This window comes from Erpetoichthys calabaricus, chromosome 7 (assembly GCF_900747795.2).
Source record: "Erpetoichthys calabaricus chromosome 7, fErpCal1.3, whole genome shotgun sequence".
Taxonomy (NCBI): Eukaryota; Metazoa; Chordata; class Cladistia; order Polypteriformes; family Polypteridae; genus Erpetoichthys; species Erpetoichthys calabaricus.
In genome coordinates, this window is record NC_041400.2 from 90,872,704 (window position 1) to 90,893,811 (window position 21,108).

A 21,108-nucleotide genomic window follows, 5' to 3' on the forward strand; every position below is an offset into this window, starting at 1 on the left:
CTTTCTCTGATCCTGACGTAGGGGGTGTTCGCACACCTAGACAATACGGACGCTCGTCTAAAAATGCTGAAAGATTATCTTCACGTTGCTACCTTCTGTGTGCAGCTGCTTCCTGAAGCGACATGCTGCACGGTGCTTCGCATACTTAAAAGCTCAAAGGGCACGTATTGATTTTTGACTTTGTTTGTCTCTGTCTCCCTCTCTCTCTCTCCCTGCTCCTGACGGAGGGGGTGTGAGCTGCCGCCTTCAACAGCTTTGTACCGGCTGTGCTTCGCATACTTAAAAGCCAAACAGCTCTATTGATTTGTTTGCTTTCCTCTCTTTTTCCTTTGAAGAGGAAGATATGTTTGCATTCTTTTAATTGTGAGACAGAACTGTCATCTCTGTCTTGTCATGGAGCACAGTTTAAACTTTTGAAAAAGAGACAAATGTTTGTTTCCAGTGTTTGAATAACGTTCCTGTCTCTCTACAACCTCCTGTGTTTCTGCACAAATCTGTGACCCAAGCATGACAATATAAAAATAACCATATAAACATATGGTTTCTACTTCGCGGATTTTCTTATTTCGCGGGTGGCTCTGGAACGCAACTCCCGCGATGGAGAAGGGATTACTGTATATACATATACACATATATATACATATCTACATATACACATATCTACATATACATATATATATACATATATATATATATATATATATATATATATATATATATATATATATATATATATATATATATATATACACATATACACATCCACATATATATACATATATATATACACATATCAACATATATATATATACACAAACATATACACACATACATACACACACACATATACATATATACATATACACATACATACATAGTGCATTGTAACACGGGCTGTGATTGTTACATGGGAGGGAGACGACAAATCACAGCTTCCCGCTTTGTAATCGGGCCTGTGATTGGTGCTTTGACTGATGCCCAGATCCCACAGTATCTCCCCTTAGGAGAGGCGTTAGGCAAGTGTAATTGAATAGTGGTGCTGCAAGTTTAGCTTTACACCTGTTTTTAAGGCTTATTGACTGAAAGGGGCTTTCATGAAAAAACTTAGGGCTTTGCTACAGGATACACCCTCCACAAGTTAAGGAAGTAAAAATAAAGGTATATATTTCTGTTTTATTTAAGCCTTTTAAGTTTGTATTCGGGCGGCATGGTGGCGCAGTGAAAGGTGCCAGTTAGGAGACCCGGGTTCGCTTCCCTGTGTGGAGTCTGAATGTTCTTCCCGTGTCTGTCTGGGTTTCCTCCGGGTACTCCGATTTCCTCCCACAGTCCAAAGACATGCAGGTTAGGTGCATTGGCGATTCTAAATTGTCCCTGGTGTGTGGGTGTGTGCGCCCTGCGGTGGGCTGGCACCTTGCCCGGGGTTTGTTTCCTGCCTTGTGCCCTGTGTTGGCAGGGATTGGCTCCTGTATTTAGGATATAGCGGGTTGGATAATGGATGGATGGACATTTGTATGCATAGACACATTTGCCCGTTTTCGTTTTTTTTCTTTCTTCAGTAATATTTCAGCAAACCCGGAGCTTGTCAGTTCAAATCCTGGTACTGACACCACTGTGTGACCCTGAGGAAGTCACTTCACCTGCCTGTGCTGCAAAAAACAAAAGTAATGTAACAAATTGTACCTCAGATGTTGCAAGTTGCTTGAATAAAGGCATAAGTCAAATAGATAAATATGTATTATACACATAGGAACTATTCATTTATTTTCAGTTAAGTCATCTGCAGCAAACCTTTATAAATATGGGTTTCTCCTTTTTAGATAGTGCAAACTGTTTCTTCTTCATTGAGGTTTTCTCTTGGAGAGCTTTTTTCATTTCATTGAAAATAAAAGCAGCAGCTGCCAAAATATGTAGCTTTCTTATTAATTTTTCAACATTGTGTAAAATAACTTTATAAAGTAACATAAAAGGTTTAAATACTGGTTATCCTTTTACACTAAAATATTACTAAAGAGATACAAAAAAAGTAAAATGCATATGTTGTTTTTCTTTAAGGAGAATAACTATTACTGAAGAAAGAAAAAAAAAAAAAAACTAAAACAGCCAAATGGGGCTATGCATACGAACTTAAAAGGTTTAAATAAAACAGAAATATATACCTTTATTTTTACTTCCTTAACTTGTGGAGGGTGTATCCTGTACCAAAGCCCTAACTTTTTTCGTGAAAGCCCGTTTCAGTCAATAAGTCTTAAAAACAGGTGTAAAGATATTGACAATAAGCTACCCAAACCCACCAAGACATGGAATCGTTTAAATCAAGGCGCTGCGCTAGTTTCTTCCAGATCGGCCCCAAGGTGTTCACATTTTTCCAAAGCAGTTCTGGTCTCCATCGACATCTGTAGGTGAGTCGAAAAACACCATCCCATACTATTAGTTAACAATTAACACATTTCTATATGTATTGTAAGCATACAATACAACTAATAATATGTTGCGCTTATTTATCTGGTGTACCGACATTTTTGCGCGTTTAACGGCTGAAATCCAACGTGGTTTGTGCCCTTCAGAATGAAAACAGTTTGCATTTACCTTTTTAATAAAAGGCGAGCTTTTAAGCCTGAGAAATCATCCCGTAAATGCACACGTTTAATTGCACATGTGTTAATATGTACAGTATGCTTACACAGTATTAAAAGACACTCAACAATTAACGTCATTTACCTTTGTTCCCGCGTTTGAGTCGTGCTGTAAATTCTTACTGTGAAATATAATTGACAAATAATTTGTTGAATGAACTTGTGAAGAAGGTGGAGCTGGAGTATTACGTCACTTCATTAACGAAAATGCCGTGATGTGCGGAAGGGCGGGGGGAGTGTGGGGGTTGACGGAGAATGTTTTCTCTTTGGGGCTCTTCCTTGTTTTCAGTTCACGTGATTACGTAGGAGGTGTGATGACGCGATACGCGACTCCGCCTCCTCCATTACAGTATATGGACAAAAAAGAGGTTCCAGTTATGACCATTACGCGTAGAATTTTGAAATGAAACCTGCCTAACCTTTGTAAGTAAGCTGTAAGGAATGAGCCTGCCAAATTTCAGTCTTCCACCTACACAGGAAGTTGGAGAATTAGTGATGAGTGTGTGAGTGAGGGCTTTGCCTTTTATTAGTATAGATATAGCTCCAAATCACAAGGAATCAGATTATAGCTGGTTGCAATTTCATTACCTTTTTCAAAATTTCCTAGAGCCAGCAGGGGAATTTCATAGGACACTTTGTTCCTGCTTAACAGGCTAACCTATCAGTGCTAGTCAACCCATTAGGCAATATAAGTAGCTGAATAGTATACCATATTCTGGATGGCACCGATTTAGCAAGCCAATTTCTTTTTGTCTGGGATGGTGTGTACTACACTCTGCATGTTCCTTGCACCCTTATGAATGCATGCTTTCTTTAATCAAGATGTATGATTTTTCATAAACTGTACAATTTGATTCAATTTATGAATGTGTAAGTTTAAAAAGAGCTTTGGGCAACTATCAAAGCTGCCATTCACAGATCTCCTGGGTGAAAGGCAGATAAATCATGTACAGATGATAATTTACAGAAATTCAATCTGTTCATTAATGATGGCAGTTAGCTGTAATTGTGAATGAGCTAAATAGACATACACAGAAATGTGTCTAGCACTATACATTGAAACTAAATTTCAGAGTGCTCACTTGGTCTGATGTCAGTAATGATTTGCTGGCTTTCCTTACACTTGTATATAATAATTCAAGCATCTGATGTTGAAATGTACTGATCAAAAAAACCTTTACTCAAAAACACCTTATGGACAATCACGGAAATGGATCACAAGTGAAAAACTTTTCAGCTTACTTGCAATTTGTTGAAACCTTACCTGTCACTCTGCACAAATAATCCTTTTTGAAAATAAAAATCTTCTCTATACTTTCCATACATGAGCAGAACACTGCTGTTGACAAAATACAAAGTGTACTTCGTACAATCACTCAGTTGAGTCTATCTTTGTACACTAAGCAACTGGTAAATTTGTTGGTAACTGAACACAAGCACCCAGAGTGTGAAAACTGGTGAAAAATTAAACCTGCTAATGTAAATTTTACTTTTATTTTGTTTTTTTTTGTTTTTTTTGTTTTTTTACAATATTTTACTTTTGCTTTCATACTTTTCTTTATCTTAACAGGTAAAACATACCTGATATTATGTACTGTACATACCTTGGTATCAGAAGAATGTTTTTATAAATCTCTTAGCTGTTTCTCATTGAAAATAAATAGTTAATGTATCAGGCTATCTTTGTATTTGATATTTCACATGGTGCATTGTGCTCTGACAGCTATCAAGTATACTTTTAACCTTTGTCATTGCATACTCTGTTCTCTTTCTTTATCATTAATAATTTTATATGCCTTTTTATTTGTTTTGCTGCTTTGACTTTACATAACAATTTTTCCATGGTTCCCTCAAAACACCTATGGAGATCAAAACCAAGGGCCTTCCCTCTCTTCTAAGTCCACCCCAAATTCTGTAGTGATCAAAAAAAGTTATAAGGTAAAGGCTGCATATTCAGCCAGAAGGTACTGTAATGTCATAATAATTAATCCCACTACCAAAGTATGCTGTAGTGATTATCAACCATTAGGTTACAGGTCGTATTTCATATGATGATGTAATGAAGGGCTTTGCAGCAAGGAGATCTAGCAAGATAAAACTGTAAATAAAGTTCTGAATGTTATGTTAGTCCTTAAATATTGTTAAATGTCAGCTGTGAATGCTCTGCAATTATTGTGTTATGTTTAAGTATTATATATAAATTATATAGTACAAGAGATAACTTTACTCATTCATTTATTCTTAAATTCACATATTTTTAACCATGCATTTGCCTCAAAGGACCTGTTTAAGATATTTTATTATTATTATTATTAATATTATCATCAAAATCATGTTTACTTTGCATTTTTACATTTGTTGTTAATGAATTTACTTTGGATACGGTGTGTGTGTGTGTTTTTTTAATAGGGGTTTGGAGGTCAGGAATGAACCTTGCCTAGGTCTCTACATTGGCTTTGACCTGCACTGCAACCTATGTTTACAGTGTGGGTTCCATTTAGTTTCAGCCCAAAACTTCATGCAGGCAGCAATATGTCAAACACCTCACTGATGTTATAGAAGCCTTTTTTAAACATATAACTTGTTTGTTTTGAAGTGCTTTACTCTGTGCCATGTTCATCTTTACACAGTACACAAAATCACTGGGTATAAAGATGCAGATGCAGACAAATTGCACTTCTTGCAGTCTGAAATCATGATAATGTTGACTGAGCCTTGAAAACTTCAAACGTCAAACAGGAGGGAAGAAATGGCCATCATGCAGAGTGTTAAACAGTGTTTGACTACTTATAGTATGTATGGGAAGAAGTGAAATTTTGGAAATGCTATGCAGAATTACCATTAAGGATACAGTATATTGAATTTAGCAATTTTTTCTAGTACACAAACTTAGCTTCACAAATACAGCAATTCATCAAAAATAAAATTCAAAGCATGATTCATACACAAACGAACATAGATATTAATAGACTAATAGATAAACAGTTCTATAGCTATTAGGACTAAATGCTTCTAGCATTACAAAAGGAAGTAAAATAAGGTAATTACATGAATAAACTCTTAAACTGTTTCCCCTACCACTGAAATTAGTATATAGGTCTTCCAGTAATCTAGACAACCCCTTCAGTATTTTGTAGGCTCCCATAATGGTGGGAGGTGTGATGGTTAAAAGCACGATGCCATTAAGTTTAGAAATAATTTAATTCATTTTTCAAGCCACTTTGAATTTTTGAATGGGCATACTTTTAAACAAATTGTCTAAGTGTGGTGGTCCTGCTCTTATTTCAGTATTTTTTAGATCAAATTGCTGCTAGAGTGACCCTCAACCTAAAATACATATACAATGCAATACACATTTTGGAATCTGAGTGAAAATGCTGAAACAATCTTGTAATTTGAGACACACTGCAATTCACTTATGGGATAGCTCCAGCAACTTCTGAGTGACGAGATTTAGGCAATTGCAGTAATAAATGTGATGTGTCCTCCGTGAGAATTTCTTCCTTTTAGGTAACAGTGTAATACCGCCTCACCCCCAAAGTAACCATCTTTCAAAAATTTAACTTACAGTGCAAATCAAACAACAGTGCTCTGACCTTCTACCTATTATAACAAGGTAGAAAATGTGATTCAATTAAAAATCTGTATGGCTTTTTTTGGGAATACATTTTGTATATGTGATTTAATTTAAAATTTATAAGTATGGCTTTTTGTGGATATGCTTTTATTGTAAATAAATTTCAAATCTGCATTTTTAACAAACTTATTGTTTTACAAAGATGTTCTTTCCAATATTGAATTACTTACTGCTCCAAATACTTAATTGTTTACTGGTGGAACCTCTCAAAGAGGTGTTGTGTGAACATGGATGATAAAAGAGTAACAATTTTTGGTGAGCAAGATGAATGTTAGAAGTATATTGCTTAAACTGTAGAGTGCACTGGTTGGTAAACTTCCACCACTGCAGGCCTGTGAATGACCACTCCACATCTGCTTCTTACGATGCCATTCTTTTTCATTTCATAAAATCTTTGTGAGGTTTCTGTTTAAGAGATGTGTTGTGCTTTATACTGTAGTAAACTTTGACAGGCGTATTAGAATGTAGAATCTCTCTAATGGTGGAGTATTTTACAAAACAACTTTTGTCATAATAATGAATAATAATTAACTTACATACAATTTAAAAAAAAATCTAAATTTAAGAAATACTAAAAATAAACAAAACAAATAATTTACCTACATTTTTTCTTTATTCTAAATATGTTTTTAGAATTTTGTAAACTTTTACTGCTTATCAATTCACTTATTTTTACAAAAGTAAACATTATGTTTAAGTTATTCAACTACAAGCAGATTAACCATATATCAAAAAATGTCAAAAAAAGCCAGATAAGCTTTTCTCTTATAGTACATGTCAAAAACAATATAATAAGCAATAATGTGGAAACTGAAGACTGAAATACCTCATACTCTTCGGTTTTTACATCAAGTGAAGGAACAAGTGCAAAGAGATCAGCCAAAGCTTTAATAACAAGAGGTCGAGAATCACAACTTAGTTTTGGAGATAATGCATTCCATGTTGAACGAATGTCAACAACCTATAACCAAGTACAACATTTTAGTGTTTAAACAGACAGAGTAGATTTTACCAGACTACCTTTAATTCATTTTCATATATAAGGCATTGTTTACTCCTGGTATATTTTTAAAGTTACACATGATATTATTTATATACACACAATCATTAATAAATTTTAAATATCAATATTGTGGACAGTTAAAAGAGCAGAATTCTTACTTCAGTCCGACACAGCTGACATAGACCATCAAGTGCTAATGCAGCAGGTGTAGCTTGGTCAGCTTTGTAACACTTATTCAACATTTGAGAAACTGCAGCAAGCATGTCGCCACCGTGCTGGTAAGGTCTGTGAGTAAAATTGAAAGTAAACAAAAACATTTAAAAAAATTCTAAGTGAAAAATACTGCAGGCTGGGCATAAATCTCGAATCTTAAGATTGCCAAATCCATTAGAGACTTTGATAAGGGTAAGTTCCAATGCTGTAAAAAATGTCTTTTAGTAAATTTTTATTAAAACTTCTATAATATTAAACAACATTAGATAACAATTCTTACAAACACTGCTACTAATCAAAGCTACAACAGGTTGCAAAGCACATGAGCATGGTGCATTACTTGGAAACAGACTTGCAGGTGTTTTATTCAAAGCTGGAAACTTGAGGTCATTATCTAGTTGATAGGGCCACCCATGGTTGAGGTACAACCTTTTGGCTAAGGCAGCCAGGTTTTGGGCTAAAATTTCCTGGTATTAAGTGGAATTCATTCTTTCATTAATCTGCACAATAAGTCCCAAACCCCTTGCAGCAAAACAGCCTCAGAACATCAATGATCCTCCATCATATATCACTGTGGTTATTATATGTTTTTCTTTGTTTACAGTCTCTTTTTTGCACAAAACATGATATCAGTGTGCACATCTTACCACAACACACAATTCCATTTGCACTTCCACTGATGCTTGGTGTAGCCGCTGAAGTATAAAGCGAGATCAAGCACGGGTAAAACACGTGCTGAAAGAAATCTCTCAGTCCAAAAGTTTGCTTTAAAAATATTTAGTGAAAGTTAAAAGCAAATAATCCACACAAGAATAAAAGAAAAAAGTAGTTACACACGTAGAATAAAAGGCAAAAAAAGGGAAAAATTTTACTTTTCTATACTTAGCTTTTCTTGAGAAACTTTAGTTATTTCTATACTTAAAAGTTCTTTACTTCTTCTTCTATACTTAAAGGTTCTTAACTTCTTATATACTTAAAGATTCTTAGCTTTTTCTTCTGTACACTATAAGTGTACGGTTCTGCACTTGAATAAGTGCTGTTTTACGAGTTACTTTACACACTCAAAAGGCCCGTTGGCCCATTGGCACAAGCACGTGCACAGGCACGGTTTAAAACCATATGCCTTCTACACCTTACACATGGCAAGGCTGGTCACTAACTAAGAATAAGGTTTAGTCAGAGCAGATAGAAATACTTAGAATATACCAATTTTACTCAACTTATGGGGGTTATAGGAACCTCCCATAGATTATGCTTTGTCATCTAGTAAAATATTTATGAATCTTATATAACTATGAAAATGGCTCTTACACTTGGCATGTCATGTACTGCATTTTATGGCTTGCTCTTAAGAAGGGCTTCTTTCTTGTAACTCTTCCAAACACATCTCATCATTGAAGAATCATCTAACAGTTGATTTAGAAACATTATAATCCCAACATTTAACAAAACTATGCAGTTCAGATACTGTGATCTTTGGGTCTTTTATTTGCCCCCATTATCATCCTTCCCATTGTGTGTGGGGGCAGTATGCTCATGTAATCTCTTTACAGCAAATTTTTAACTGTTTCATATTTCTAAAACATTATTATGGTCCTAATTATCTATCTATCTATCTATCTATCTATCTATCTATCTATCTATCTATCTATCTATCTATCTATCTATCTATCTATCTATCTATCTATCTATCTAATTGTGCATAACAGTATTTTTTAATTAAATTTGCATGTGAAATAATATATCCTAATTTGTGCAGGTCAGCAACCTTTGGTCTCAACTGAGGTGAAAGCTCTATTGATTTACCCATGTTGATGGACAACAAAAAGCACTTTAAATGTGCTATACCCCAAAACATACACACATAGATATTCAAATATATTTTATACATAGACACAGTATATGCACATACTTATTCACACTATCCATATGGCAGCCAACTTGTTTCTTTGTCACTTTTTAAAAAGATAGCATTATTTCATCTAAGACAAACATAAGACAAACATGTTTTCTATTATGTCCACTTCTGTTCAAATTTATTTCCTGAAGTAGTATGTTTCTTTTGTAAATAAAAACACTTCATTTATTTTTGAACATTAATTCGGTGGGTGTCCTCAATTAAAGATGTTAACAGAATGGAAATGAAAAACACCCCCATGTACCTCTTCAGACCAATGGCTTAATTTGCACACTTGCTTCGACTTGGACAGAAAATCTAAAGTCAATAAACTGATTTTGTATGAATGTGGTTAATCAGTAAGCAAGAAAGTGGTTTGAAGAAATAAACAGTTTTTAATAATACACTGTAATAATACAGTGAGAAAAAGGGTGTGGTATTGTGCAGTGGCCAAGGTCAAAGTATGGAAAAAAAAAAAAAAAAAAAAATTACTTGGCTGTTTTCTAAAGCAATGTTGATATGCCTATTTTACAGATATAAATGTATTGGTAAGAAAGAATGAAGCAGTTTCGTTGGGAGCCAGAATTACTTACAAAAGCTTTTAGTAATATGTGGAAGTTTTAGATACTACTCAGGGAGCATAAAATATCTTTATTCTATCAAATGTTTCTAAGAAAAATGTTTAACAAGAATTTGTAGCATATTTTTGAAAGGAAAACTTCACATTTTAATTATAGTAGAAAAGAACTCAATTTCGTAAATATAACATTTCTTCTTATTTTTAAAAATATTTGTTATATGATCATATACCTTTTATATCAGATTCTCAGATATAAGAGTGACTAAACATGCTGAGCATTACTTTGGATAATAAAGACTTGTTACAGTTATTTTAAATATTTAATTATCATTCAAAGAATAGGAAACCCTAAACTAAAATGTAATTTAACAAAAAGGATAGTGCATTTATTGTTTATACTAAATATATTTAACAAACAAAAATGTTCAGGAGACATTCAGTGTTTTGTTTTTTTTGTTTTTTTTTTAACTGATACACATCCTGTCTTTCTAATAAAACTGAATATAAAATTTAAAAAAATTAGGTCAAATTAGGAAATTAAATCTCCTTTGGACCTTTGAAGACTGACCATTGCTTTATCAGTAGATATTGGCACTTTTAAATTTCTGATTAACTCAGACTAAAACTACATTTTTCCATACAATGTTAATGTAAAATATTCATTTCATCAATAAAAAATGCATTGGTGAGTGCTTCTACACAAAGTTAAAATATGGGTTGCAATATTCTCTAGGTGGAAATGAAGTTAACATTAAATGCTGACTTTTCCAGCTTTAAAGAAAAAATTAATTTGCACATGAAAAGCAAAAACAGACGCCATTTGCTGCTCTTAGGAGGGCTAATCAACTATGCTGAGCAAGTACAAAGTATTACTTTTGATTTTCAAATTTTAATCAAACTACATTATGGTGATAAAATTCAAGAACTGAAAAGAAAGCTTTTTAAGTATGTGCCTGTTGCCATGAACACAAAGGCCATTTGAAATATTAAATTTAAATGGATGGTGTAAGTAGCAAAAAGCAGACTAACTATAAATCCTCAGAGCTCTTTAAGATATTTATGTATAAGTTAGGAAATTTGTTCTACAGTTTGTTCTTTTTAATAAAGAATGTATTATACAATGTGCTTTAAGATAACAGTATGTATTTGCATGTTTAAAAAATATAAAGGGCAAACAGGATTGGATCTTCCAGATATAAGTGCTGACACAACAGTATTTACTGTAGTATTATGAACAATAACCATACAGTATTTGCTAAACTGATATTAGACCAATGGCATTTTTGTGTCAGATATCTTAATGTTATATTCAACTTATGTTCTCGGAATTTCACAATGAAAAATGTGACTTTACACATAAGTACTAATGTTTTAAAAGGCAGTATTTGATGGCCTAAAAAAACTTTACCTTTCTTTACAGATATCACGGATGCAGGCAGCCTTTGCTACAATTTGTTCCCACTGATTTTCCTTTGCCATAGATGCAGACTGCTTTTCTAATATTCCCATGAACTTCTGCAATTCTGGATATACACGGTCCTATACAAATATTGAAAAAATATAAAAATTCCAAATTGTAAACTTGGTTAAAAAAAGTAATCATAATTACAAATCCTGTGTCTTCAGAGGACTATATTTGGCACCAGTTCTTCTTTCTACGGTTCTTTTTTTCATTTCTCTTCTCAGGTTCATTTTCTTGCCCCATCCTCTTTTCACATTAGCTTAATAACCAAACCACCTTTCATATATACACATCTTTCATCATAAAATTAATATTCATGTTTATTTCCTTCTGCTGTTACACCCATGATCTGTGGCTACAGTAGAGTCAACATTCCTCTGCTAGTTAAAAAAGACAATTAAATCTTTGCTTAACAATTTGATGCAATGCAATGGTGTTGGCAAATCAAAGTGAAGAAGAGGTATAGTAGTAATATGTTGTATATAGTACAGAATACGAGCACTGGGATTTTGAAATGCAGGGAGTATGAAGAAAGACGTCACTAGAATATCAGTATATTACTGTCAGGTTACTAGCGATTATTATTGTAGTTTCAGTGATGTAATTGAAAATTTGCACACAGCAAAAGTCGAAGTGGAAGGATGGGCATCGTGGCCAGGTTGATTAGTGGTACTTTCCCCTGCTAGAAAGTTCCACCTGTCCCATAATTGCTTCCTGATTGCAGTGCTGATGTGCCAGAGGTACTCCAGGGTCCAGGTTTTTATAATAAAAAAATAATAAAAAAAAAAAGGATTTTACAATTAAGAGGGGACGGGGGAAAACCTGAAGCTCCACTGGAAGCAGGGGAGAAGAAAAGAGAAGAAAAGGAACTCTATTATGTTTTATGTGAGTAGAAGCCTGTGAAATGGTACATTTTTTATTAAATGAACATACTTTATTTTGACCCAAGACTTTGTATTGCTAGTTGTGTCTCGGGTTTGGGGCTCTGATACATCCCATGGAGTCCACAACACACAAAACAAAAACAGATGACAGACAAAACAAAACACCCGACCATTAGAGAAGAAAAGGTGCTTTGTTGAGCTTCAGTGGTGATTTAACTTCTTGAAACTGACTGCAGGTAAGGCACAGGTAGCACACAGTCAGATTAAGTGTGTGGTATAACAGGAATACAAGATCATGGGAAATTTTCTGGGCTTAGGCAGAGTTTCTGACTTAAGATTGCTTTATTTAGTAATGTTTACACAGAAAACATGATATTTGCCTTCTTAGTTGCATCTAATAACAAGACAGAAAGAAATGAAACAAAACAAATAGAGACAAGACAGGTTAAGGTAAGGCAGTTTGATAATGCATATTTACAGAAAAATTGCTACAGTTTACATATCAAACCTTACTAGTTTTCTCCAATATTCCTTATTAAAAAGTCATAAGGCACTAGGAAGAAAGGAATTTCTGGAGCGATTTGTGTGGGTTTTCAAAGTGACTATCCTTCCTGATATACTGAAGTTAAGTTCTACATGTAATGGATGTCTGTCATCATTTGAGATTATTTCCAGTTTCTTTAGCATTGTCCTCTGACACACACTTCCCAGATCATCTACATTAGTCCCAATAACTTTAGCTGCATGATTAGTAATCTGCTGGAGCTTTGTTAAATTTTGTTTTTTCAGACCACTAAACCAGGCAATGAAACTGAAAGTGATAACAGACTGAATCGTACTGTGGTAAAAGGACAACACGAGGTCCTTGTCTACTTTAAGTAGTCTGAGTTTACGTAGGAAAAATAAACAATGATTGCATTTAGAGAATATTTTTTTGCATTTGCATTCTAGTTAAGACTGTTATCTAAGTTAGTTCCTAAGTATAAACCATTATATAATAGACTCAGTATAAAGTATTACACTTATTTATTCATTTTTCAAACTGCTTATTCACTACAGGTTTGAACAAAGTCAGTGCATACCAGTAGCAATGAGTGCAAGAGACAAACTAACCTCAAGCAGGGCACCAGTCAATCACATGGAAAACTCAGTTGCCAACTATCCTAACACAGACAATTTAAATTTAACTAAACTAAGTCTTAAAATGTTGCACATTTTCAGTGTCATTGCAGAATACAGAATGTTGTTACAGTGACAAATTAAAGTGAGAAAGAATAATTGATTAGCTTTCAAGAATTTTCCAAAGATAACAATATGTAAATAATATTCACCCAGACTACAGTTTTTACAAGCTAATTATTATAATTATTTTATTTAATAAAAAATGTATATGATATCAGCAGCTATACCAGCTGCACTAGAACAGGTCACTCACCTGAAGCTAAGCATGTTCAGTCCTGGCCAATACTTGGATGGGAGACCTTCTAGGAAAAGCTAGGGTTTGCCGCTGGAAGAGATGTTTGTGAGGCAAGCAAGATAAGCTTACTCTACAGTTTGTGTGTGTATCCCAATTCCTGAGTGCAGTGATGCGGACACTGTGTTGTAAATATGACACGATCATTAAAGATCCCTGGGCATCTTTCTAAAAGATTAGGGTTTATCTTGATGTCCTGGCTAAATTGCCCATCATGGCCTCATCCACTCTGGCCCCCTAATCATCCCCTGTATCTAATTAGCTAACTATCTCTCTCACCACTTCACCACCTAATAGTTAATATCTGGTGAATGCACTAGCACAATAATGGTTGCAGCTGCATCCTTCAGGTGGAGTCTACACATTGGTAGTGGTTGAAGGTGTTCCTCTCTGACTATGTAAGGTGCTCGGAGTATCAAGAAAAGCATTATATAAATGCAATTAATCACTATTATTATTTTGACAATCAGTGTTTTTCATTTTATTGTGTTTTTCAATTACTTGCCTATAATTACAGAAAGTACACAAATAAATAATTTTATTTTTCTCTTTTCCATTACCTTCTTCTCAATAAAACCAAACTCCATATACTTAACATTAGATGAAAACAAATTAAAAAAAATACATATGATGATCTGTGGTGGGCTAGCACCCTGCCCGGGATTTGTTCCTGCCTTGCGCCCTGTGCTGGCTGGGATTGGCTCCAGCAGACCCCTGTGACCCTGTGTTGGGATATAGCGGGTTGGACAATCACTGACTGACAGACATATGATGATTCCAAATTGCCTTATATGTATGTGCATGAATGGGGCCTTAAATTGACTTGTATCCTTCCCAGATCTGTTTCCTGCCTTTCTGTTACTGACATCAAGCTAGGCTTTGGCCTCTGCAACCCTGAACTGGATCCAGTGGGTTTGAGGATGTAATATTTACATTATATGCACCTTTGTGAGCTCATTAAGTATCTGCTTTAATAAAATATTTGAAAAGAAATTAGAGAGCAAAAAATGAATAACACAATTACTAATCTACTCTGTTCTGCAAATCATTTGGATGATGTACCACAGTAAAAAAAACAATCTACAATTTAACAATGAGCTGACAAGGCAGAATAGAACTCACAGAACTAAGCAAGGACTTCTGTTACCATCAAGGACTAGCTTCTAATTAATAAACTGGGGTGGAACAAATACATTTTAGCCAATGCGGTCCTCCTGGACCAAACTTCAGGAATTCTGATAAGTGAAGCGCATAGAAACATGTGTAATGTGACAAAGCAGTAACAATTCACTTGACAATTCATTATTACCAATCTCTGCACATTTATTATTTTCTTTATAGCCCACAGCAAAATAATTCAGGAATAACATAAAAACAAAGTAAATCTCAACAAATGTGTGTGGGGTAAATTATGTAACATGACAACTGATAGATTAATATTAATTTTATCCTTTATGAGTGCCAAGAAGGGAGGACAGGCATCCTGGCCAGGATAACAGAAGGTTTCATACCTGGCCAGGAGGCCATAATGGAAGGACTGTGAAAATGGGCATACCAGGAGTAGGTCATTCAACCACATGGTAGGTGGCAGTGTTCCTCAGGGCTCAACCTGATTAGGACGCCTGCAGGGTTGCATGGGAAATGGAGTCCAGAAATGCAATCCTGTCGTAGTCTTTGGGGACGGCCAGAGGAAGCTGCTGGAAAAGTACTGTCCTGGTTCCCGCCCAACACAGAAGTACTCCTGACAACTCAGAGAAGAGATCAGAAGCAGTTCACTGGTCGACTTTAAAGGGAAGCCTGCTGTCTCAGTTTGATGAGTCAGAGTCAAGAGGCAGTGGGCTACGCTATTGGAGGAGGAAGGAGAACTGTGCTTGGTGTGTTTATTGTTATTCTTGTGGAGAAGGTGTTGGGGCTCAATAAAAATAAAAAACACTTAATTTGACCACAAAGAGGGCTTAACTGTGTCTGAGATTTAGGAGGCTGCAACACCCCCTTATTGATCACACATTATAATTTAAATACTAAAACACACGCCAGAGTAAATAATTAAAAAAAAAAAAATGATGTTACCTGAATAAACTAAGCTCATGAATCTGTTTTAAAGGCTCTATGCTAGTGACCACAGTAAACATATCAAGCAATTTAACACATATAAAACTGAACGTGTATTCTTATCCATGTTGCAGTTCCATTAGCAAAACAACCAATGAGAGTAAATCCAAGAATTCTGTATAGATGTGTATGTATACAATGTGCTAAGTGATTAAATGTGGGTAAATGAGGTGATATGCTCAAACTGTAAAGTATAATACCACTTCTGAATGTGGGGGTTATCACAAGTGTGTTGGGCAACTTTGAAAGCTGTCGTTTCCTGGATCTCCAGAGCACAAAACAAATGTATCAGATACAGATGATGCATCATAGAATCTCAATCTGCTCATAAATAACAGATTGTAAATGTAACTAATTCAACAGAAGTGCACAGCAAATACTCCAGCAGTACACAACTGAAACCAAATTACAAGGTGCAAATGAGGTCTTTTTGTCAGTTATGATGGGTTGGTGATGTTATTTACACTTATTTTAAATCAATGCATAATTCTAAAGCCTGAAGTTGAAATGCACTGGTCAACAAAACCTTTACTTTAAGTGCCTTATGAACAATAGATCATGAATGAAAAACACACTTATGAGGTGTTTACATTATTTGACAATTTATTTGTCACTTCACATTGAGAAACAGTAACAAGAAATCCCTTTAAACCCATTCACTGATGCACAGATATAGGGATTTCCTAGAGTTTACATACCTGAAAATAATGTTTTTGTTGACAAATTATTATGCTTCAGAAAGTTCATTAGGGAATTAAGTACACTGTTATATTACTGACTTGACAGTTTTCTACAGAACAATTGATAAAGTTAATAGGCATCTTGATAAAAGTGTCCAGAGTCTGCAAACTGATAATAAATAAACCTGCTTATGTGTCTTTATTTTTATCTTATTTAATATTGATTGTTTTTTGCTTCATTTTTTCTAACTTTTACCTTCTATCCTTAAAAAAATGAAAGGAACACTTTTTATTCAGAGTATAGCATCAAGTCAATTAAAAGTCTGGGATATTGATCTGGTCAGTTAAGTAGCACAAGGGGTTGTTAATCAGTTTCAGGTGCTTTGGTGTTAATGTAATTAACAACAGGTACACTAGAGGGGCAACAATGAGATGACCCCCAAAACAGGAATGGTTTAACAGCTGGAGGCCACTGACATTTTTCCTTCCTCATCTGTTTTTTCACTAGTTTTGCATTTGGCTACGGTCAGTGTAACTACTGGTAGCATGAGGCAATACCTGGAACCTACAGAGGATGCACAGATAGTCCAACTTCTCCAGGATGGCACATCAATACATGCCATTGCCAGAAGGTTTACTGTGTCTCCAAGCACAGTCTCAAGGACATGGAGGAGATTCCAGGAGACAGGCAGTTACTCTAGTAGAGCTGGACAGGGCCGTAGAAGGTCCGTAACCTATCAGCAGGACCGGTATCTGCTCCTTTGGGCAAGGAGGAACAGGATGAGCACTGCCAGAGCCCTACAAAATTATCTCCAGCAGGCCACTGGTGGGAATGTCTCTGACCAAACAATCAGAAACAGACTTCATGAGGGTGGCCTGAGGGCCAGACGTCCTCTAGTGGGCCCTGTGCTCACTGCCCAGCACCGTGGAGCTTGATTGGCATTTGCCATAGAATACCAGAATTGGCAGGTCCACCCCTGGTGCCCTGTGCTTTTCACAGATGAGAGCAGGTTCACACTTAGCATAAGTGACACAAGTGAAAGGGTCTGGAGAAGCTGTGGAGAACGTTATGCTGCCTGTAACATCGTTCAACATGACCGGTTTGGTGGTGGGTCAGTGATGGGGAGGCATATCCATGGAGGGATGCACAGACCTCTACAGGCTAAACAACGGCTCCTTGACTGCCATTAGGTTTTGGGATGAAAACCTTGGATCCATTGTCAGACCCTATGCTGGAGCAGTGGGTCCTGGGTTCCTCCTGGTACATGACAATGCCCGGCCTCATGTGGTGAGAGTACGCAGGCAGTTCCTGGAGGATGAAGGAACTGATACCATTGACTGGTCCCCACACTCACCTGACCTAAATCCGTAAAATGGACTTGCCTGCTTCTTCATTTTTTCACTTTGATTTTCGGTTTGTCTCTGAATTCAGCCCTCTGTAGGTTAATAATTTTCATTTCCATCAAACGATGTGGCATCCTTTTGTTCCTAACACATTACTCAGTCCATATCAGTAGAGATATCCATCATGATTTTTTTTCCCACTGAGATCTGATGTGTTTTCAAGTGTCCCTTTAATTTTTTTGAGCAGTTTAAATACTGTGTGTGTGTATATATATATATATATATATATATATATATATATATATATTTGCAGCTGGAGATACACAAAGGGAGAAAAATGAATCATGTATCATAAAGTAGTTTTTATTCCTGAGCTTTCAACCCCTGCCAGGGGTCTTCATCAGAGGATAATGCTTAGACTTACAAGAATCAAAGGCAATATATAGCAAAAAATTACGTGGGGGGTGGCTAAGTCAGTGTGATCGGGGAGAGAGGGGTATTGGGTGTACAGTTTATTTATTATGAACATGTTCTTCTTAAGTTTGCATATGCTGGATTTATGCCCAAGTGTCTGTTGATGGCGTTCTCATTTGATAGCCAAGATTCGGCCAGCTCTCTGGCACTTTTAGTACTGGCCTTAAATTTTACTTGTACATTGTTCCAGTTAAATGTATGTCCTGTTGATTTAGTATGCGTATAGATCAATGATAGTGAGTCCTTTCTTCTGAAGGCATTGCGATATTCCTGTATACGTGTTGCGATTCTTTTTGAAGTTTGTCCTATGTATACCGCTGAGCAAGAACTGCATGGAATGCTATAAACTGTGTTTCGTGTTTCTGCTGTAAGTTTCCTGTTTTTAGCATTAAAGAGCTGGCCAAGTCTTGGCTATCAAATGAGAACGCCATCAACTGACACTTGCACATAAATCCAGCATATGCAAACTTAAGAAGAACATCCATCCATCCATCCATTTTCCAACCCGCTGAATCCGAACACAGGGTCACGGGGGTCTGCTGGAGCCAATCCCAGCCAACACAGGGCACAAGGCAGGAACCAATCCCGGGCAGGGTGCCAACCCACCGCAGGACACACACAAATACACCCACACACCAAGCACACACTAGGGCCAATTTAGAATCACCAATCCACCTAACCTGCATGTCTTTGGACTGTGGGAGGAAACCAGAGTGCCTGGAGGAAACCCACGCAGACACGGGGAGAACATGCAAACTCCACGCCGGGAGGACCCGGGAAGCGAACCCAGGTCCCCAGGTCTCCCAACTGCGAGGCAGCAGCGCTACCCACTGCGCCACCGTGCTGCCCCTTAAGAAGAACATGTTCATAATAAATAATCAGTACACCCAATAAACCCCCCCGCCCGATCACACTGACTTAGCCACTGACTTTTTTGATCCCTTAGTACAGCTAAGAGGTCCAAAACATTATTCAAGCCCAGGTGCCCTTGCCCACTTAGCTGATCCCTGTAGATGAGACAGCAGCAGATGAATTAGGTACACAAAACAATATTAAGAGGCTGGCCTACTTGGCTTCTCTAATTTTTAATTCATTCAGTAGCAGAAAATGTCACAATGATTCTTGTATTTGCAAAGATGATGCTCTCTAACTTGAAAAGTGGTATTAAATTAAACCCCTCAAGGTGAAAATAGATAACATAGACCTTTATATCCAAGGAGATAAATGTATATAAAATAAAAATATTTTGCTTACTGAATTTGCTTATCATGTTAAATAAAAAGTATCTAACAACATTTTGCAGAATGCCTTTGTTATAACTAAATATCTTGTCTTGTTCTCAACACATCAATACTTAACATCAGCTACCTTTATCATTAACCCATTTATGATGTCTGCTTACTTGACGTTCCCATAGTAAGGTCATGAGTCGTAGCACTACAGGTCGAAGTTTTGGTGCATTTCCAAGCATCTGTAAGGCACGTAGAATTTGAGGTACACAAAACTACAACAGAAAAAAATTTAAACAAATTAAAAAAAAATGCTCCACAGGAATTTATCTGCACCTACCTAAAGGAGATTACACACCAATCGGTCACAACATTAAAACCACTGAATTATATTGATTATCTTGTAACAATGGTAACAGTCAAGGGGTAGGACATATTAGGTAGCTAGTGAATAGTCAGTTCATGAGGGTGGAGTGTTGGAAGCAGAAAAAAATGGGCAAGTCTAAGAATCTGAGCGACTTTGATAAGGGCCATATTGTGATGGTTTGAGAATCATGGCAAACAGTTCAAGGTGTTGAATTTGCCTCCAAATTCCACATATCTCAATCAAATTCAGCACCTGTGGAATGAGCTGGAAAAAAAAAACAAGTTAGATCCATGGAGGCCCCACCTTGCAACTTACAGGACTTAAAAGATATGCTGCTAACATCTTAATGACAGTCACCACAGAACACCTTTAGAGATCTTTTGGCATCCATGCATCAGTGGATCAGAGCTGTTTTGGTGGCTTGAGGGGACTAACACAATATTAGGAAGGTGGTTTTATTGCTGTGGCTGATCTGTATAAAGTTGCTGATAACATTAATACGGTATATGCTTTGTTAGGACACAGAATTCCTGAGGTGAAATGTCTGTGGTAACCTGATTAAGCTGTATCAATCACAGATTAATGACACTTCTTCTGGTAATTATCCTGACACAGAGAGATCTTGGTAATTTTTTACTACCTTGGTGAAAAAAAGAACCACAGTTAAACTTTATCAAACTTGATATTAAGGCTGGGTACCAATTATTTAAACAAAGGTTGTGCAACCAAGAAACATGTAACAAAATTCACACTCCTTTCTTTACAACCCAGTGTCAGCACTAGCGCCCCATACTGTTTGTATAAGATAAACGTGTTCAGATTCTGATATACAGTGGAAGACCCTATTAACTAGAGTGTGGCCCCAACAAAAGGCTAAAGCAATTCTTCAACAGTAGGGTATGTAAAAGCAACAAATGGACTGAGGGAGACCCAGAGCCAGCTGAGGCAGGCACTAAGAAACTTTAAAACTAGAAAAAGACTTAATTACATAACTGGGTAAAGGGCCAGAAATCTTAAAATGACATTTAAAAGCTGACTCAAAGCAAATGCTTCTTTGGATAAATGTTTAAATAAGAACTAAGACAGAGAAACTTAATTAATGTATATCCTTTTTAAAAG

The 21,108-nt window shown here is 36.1% G+C and overlaps 1 protein-coding gene across 1 annotated transcript in view; it reads right to left on the bottom strand.

The window, feature by feature from the left end:
- focad (focadhesin) overlaps positions 1-21,108 on the bottom strand; it is a 351,198-nt gene that overhangs the window by 199,638 nt on the left and 130,452 nt on the right. Inside the window, 4 exon segments of the mRNA XM_051930168.1 lie at positions 7,097-7,231; positions 7,432-7,558; positions 11,372-11,502; positions 19,796-19,897. Coding sequence (XP_051786128.1) covers positions 7,097-7,231; positions 7,432-7,558; positions 11,372-11,502; positions 19,796-19,897 — 495 coding nt within the window.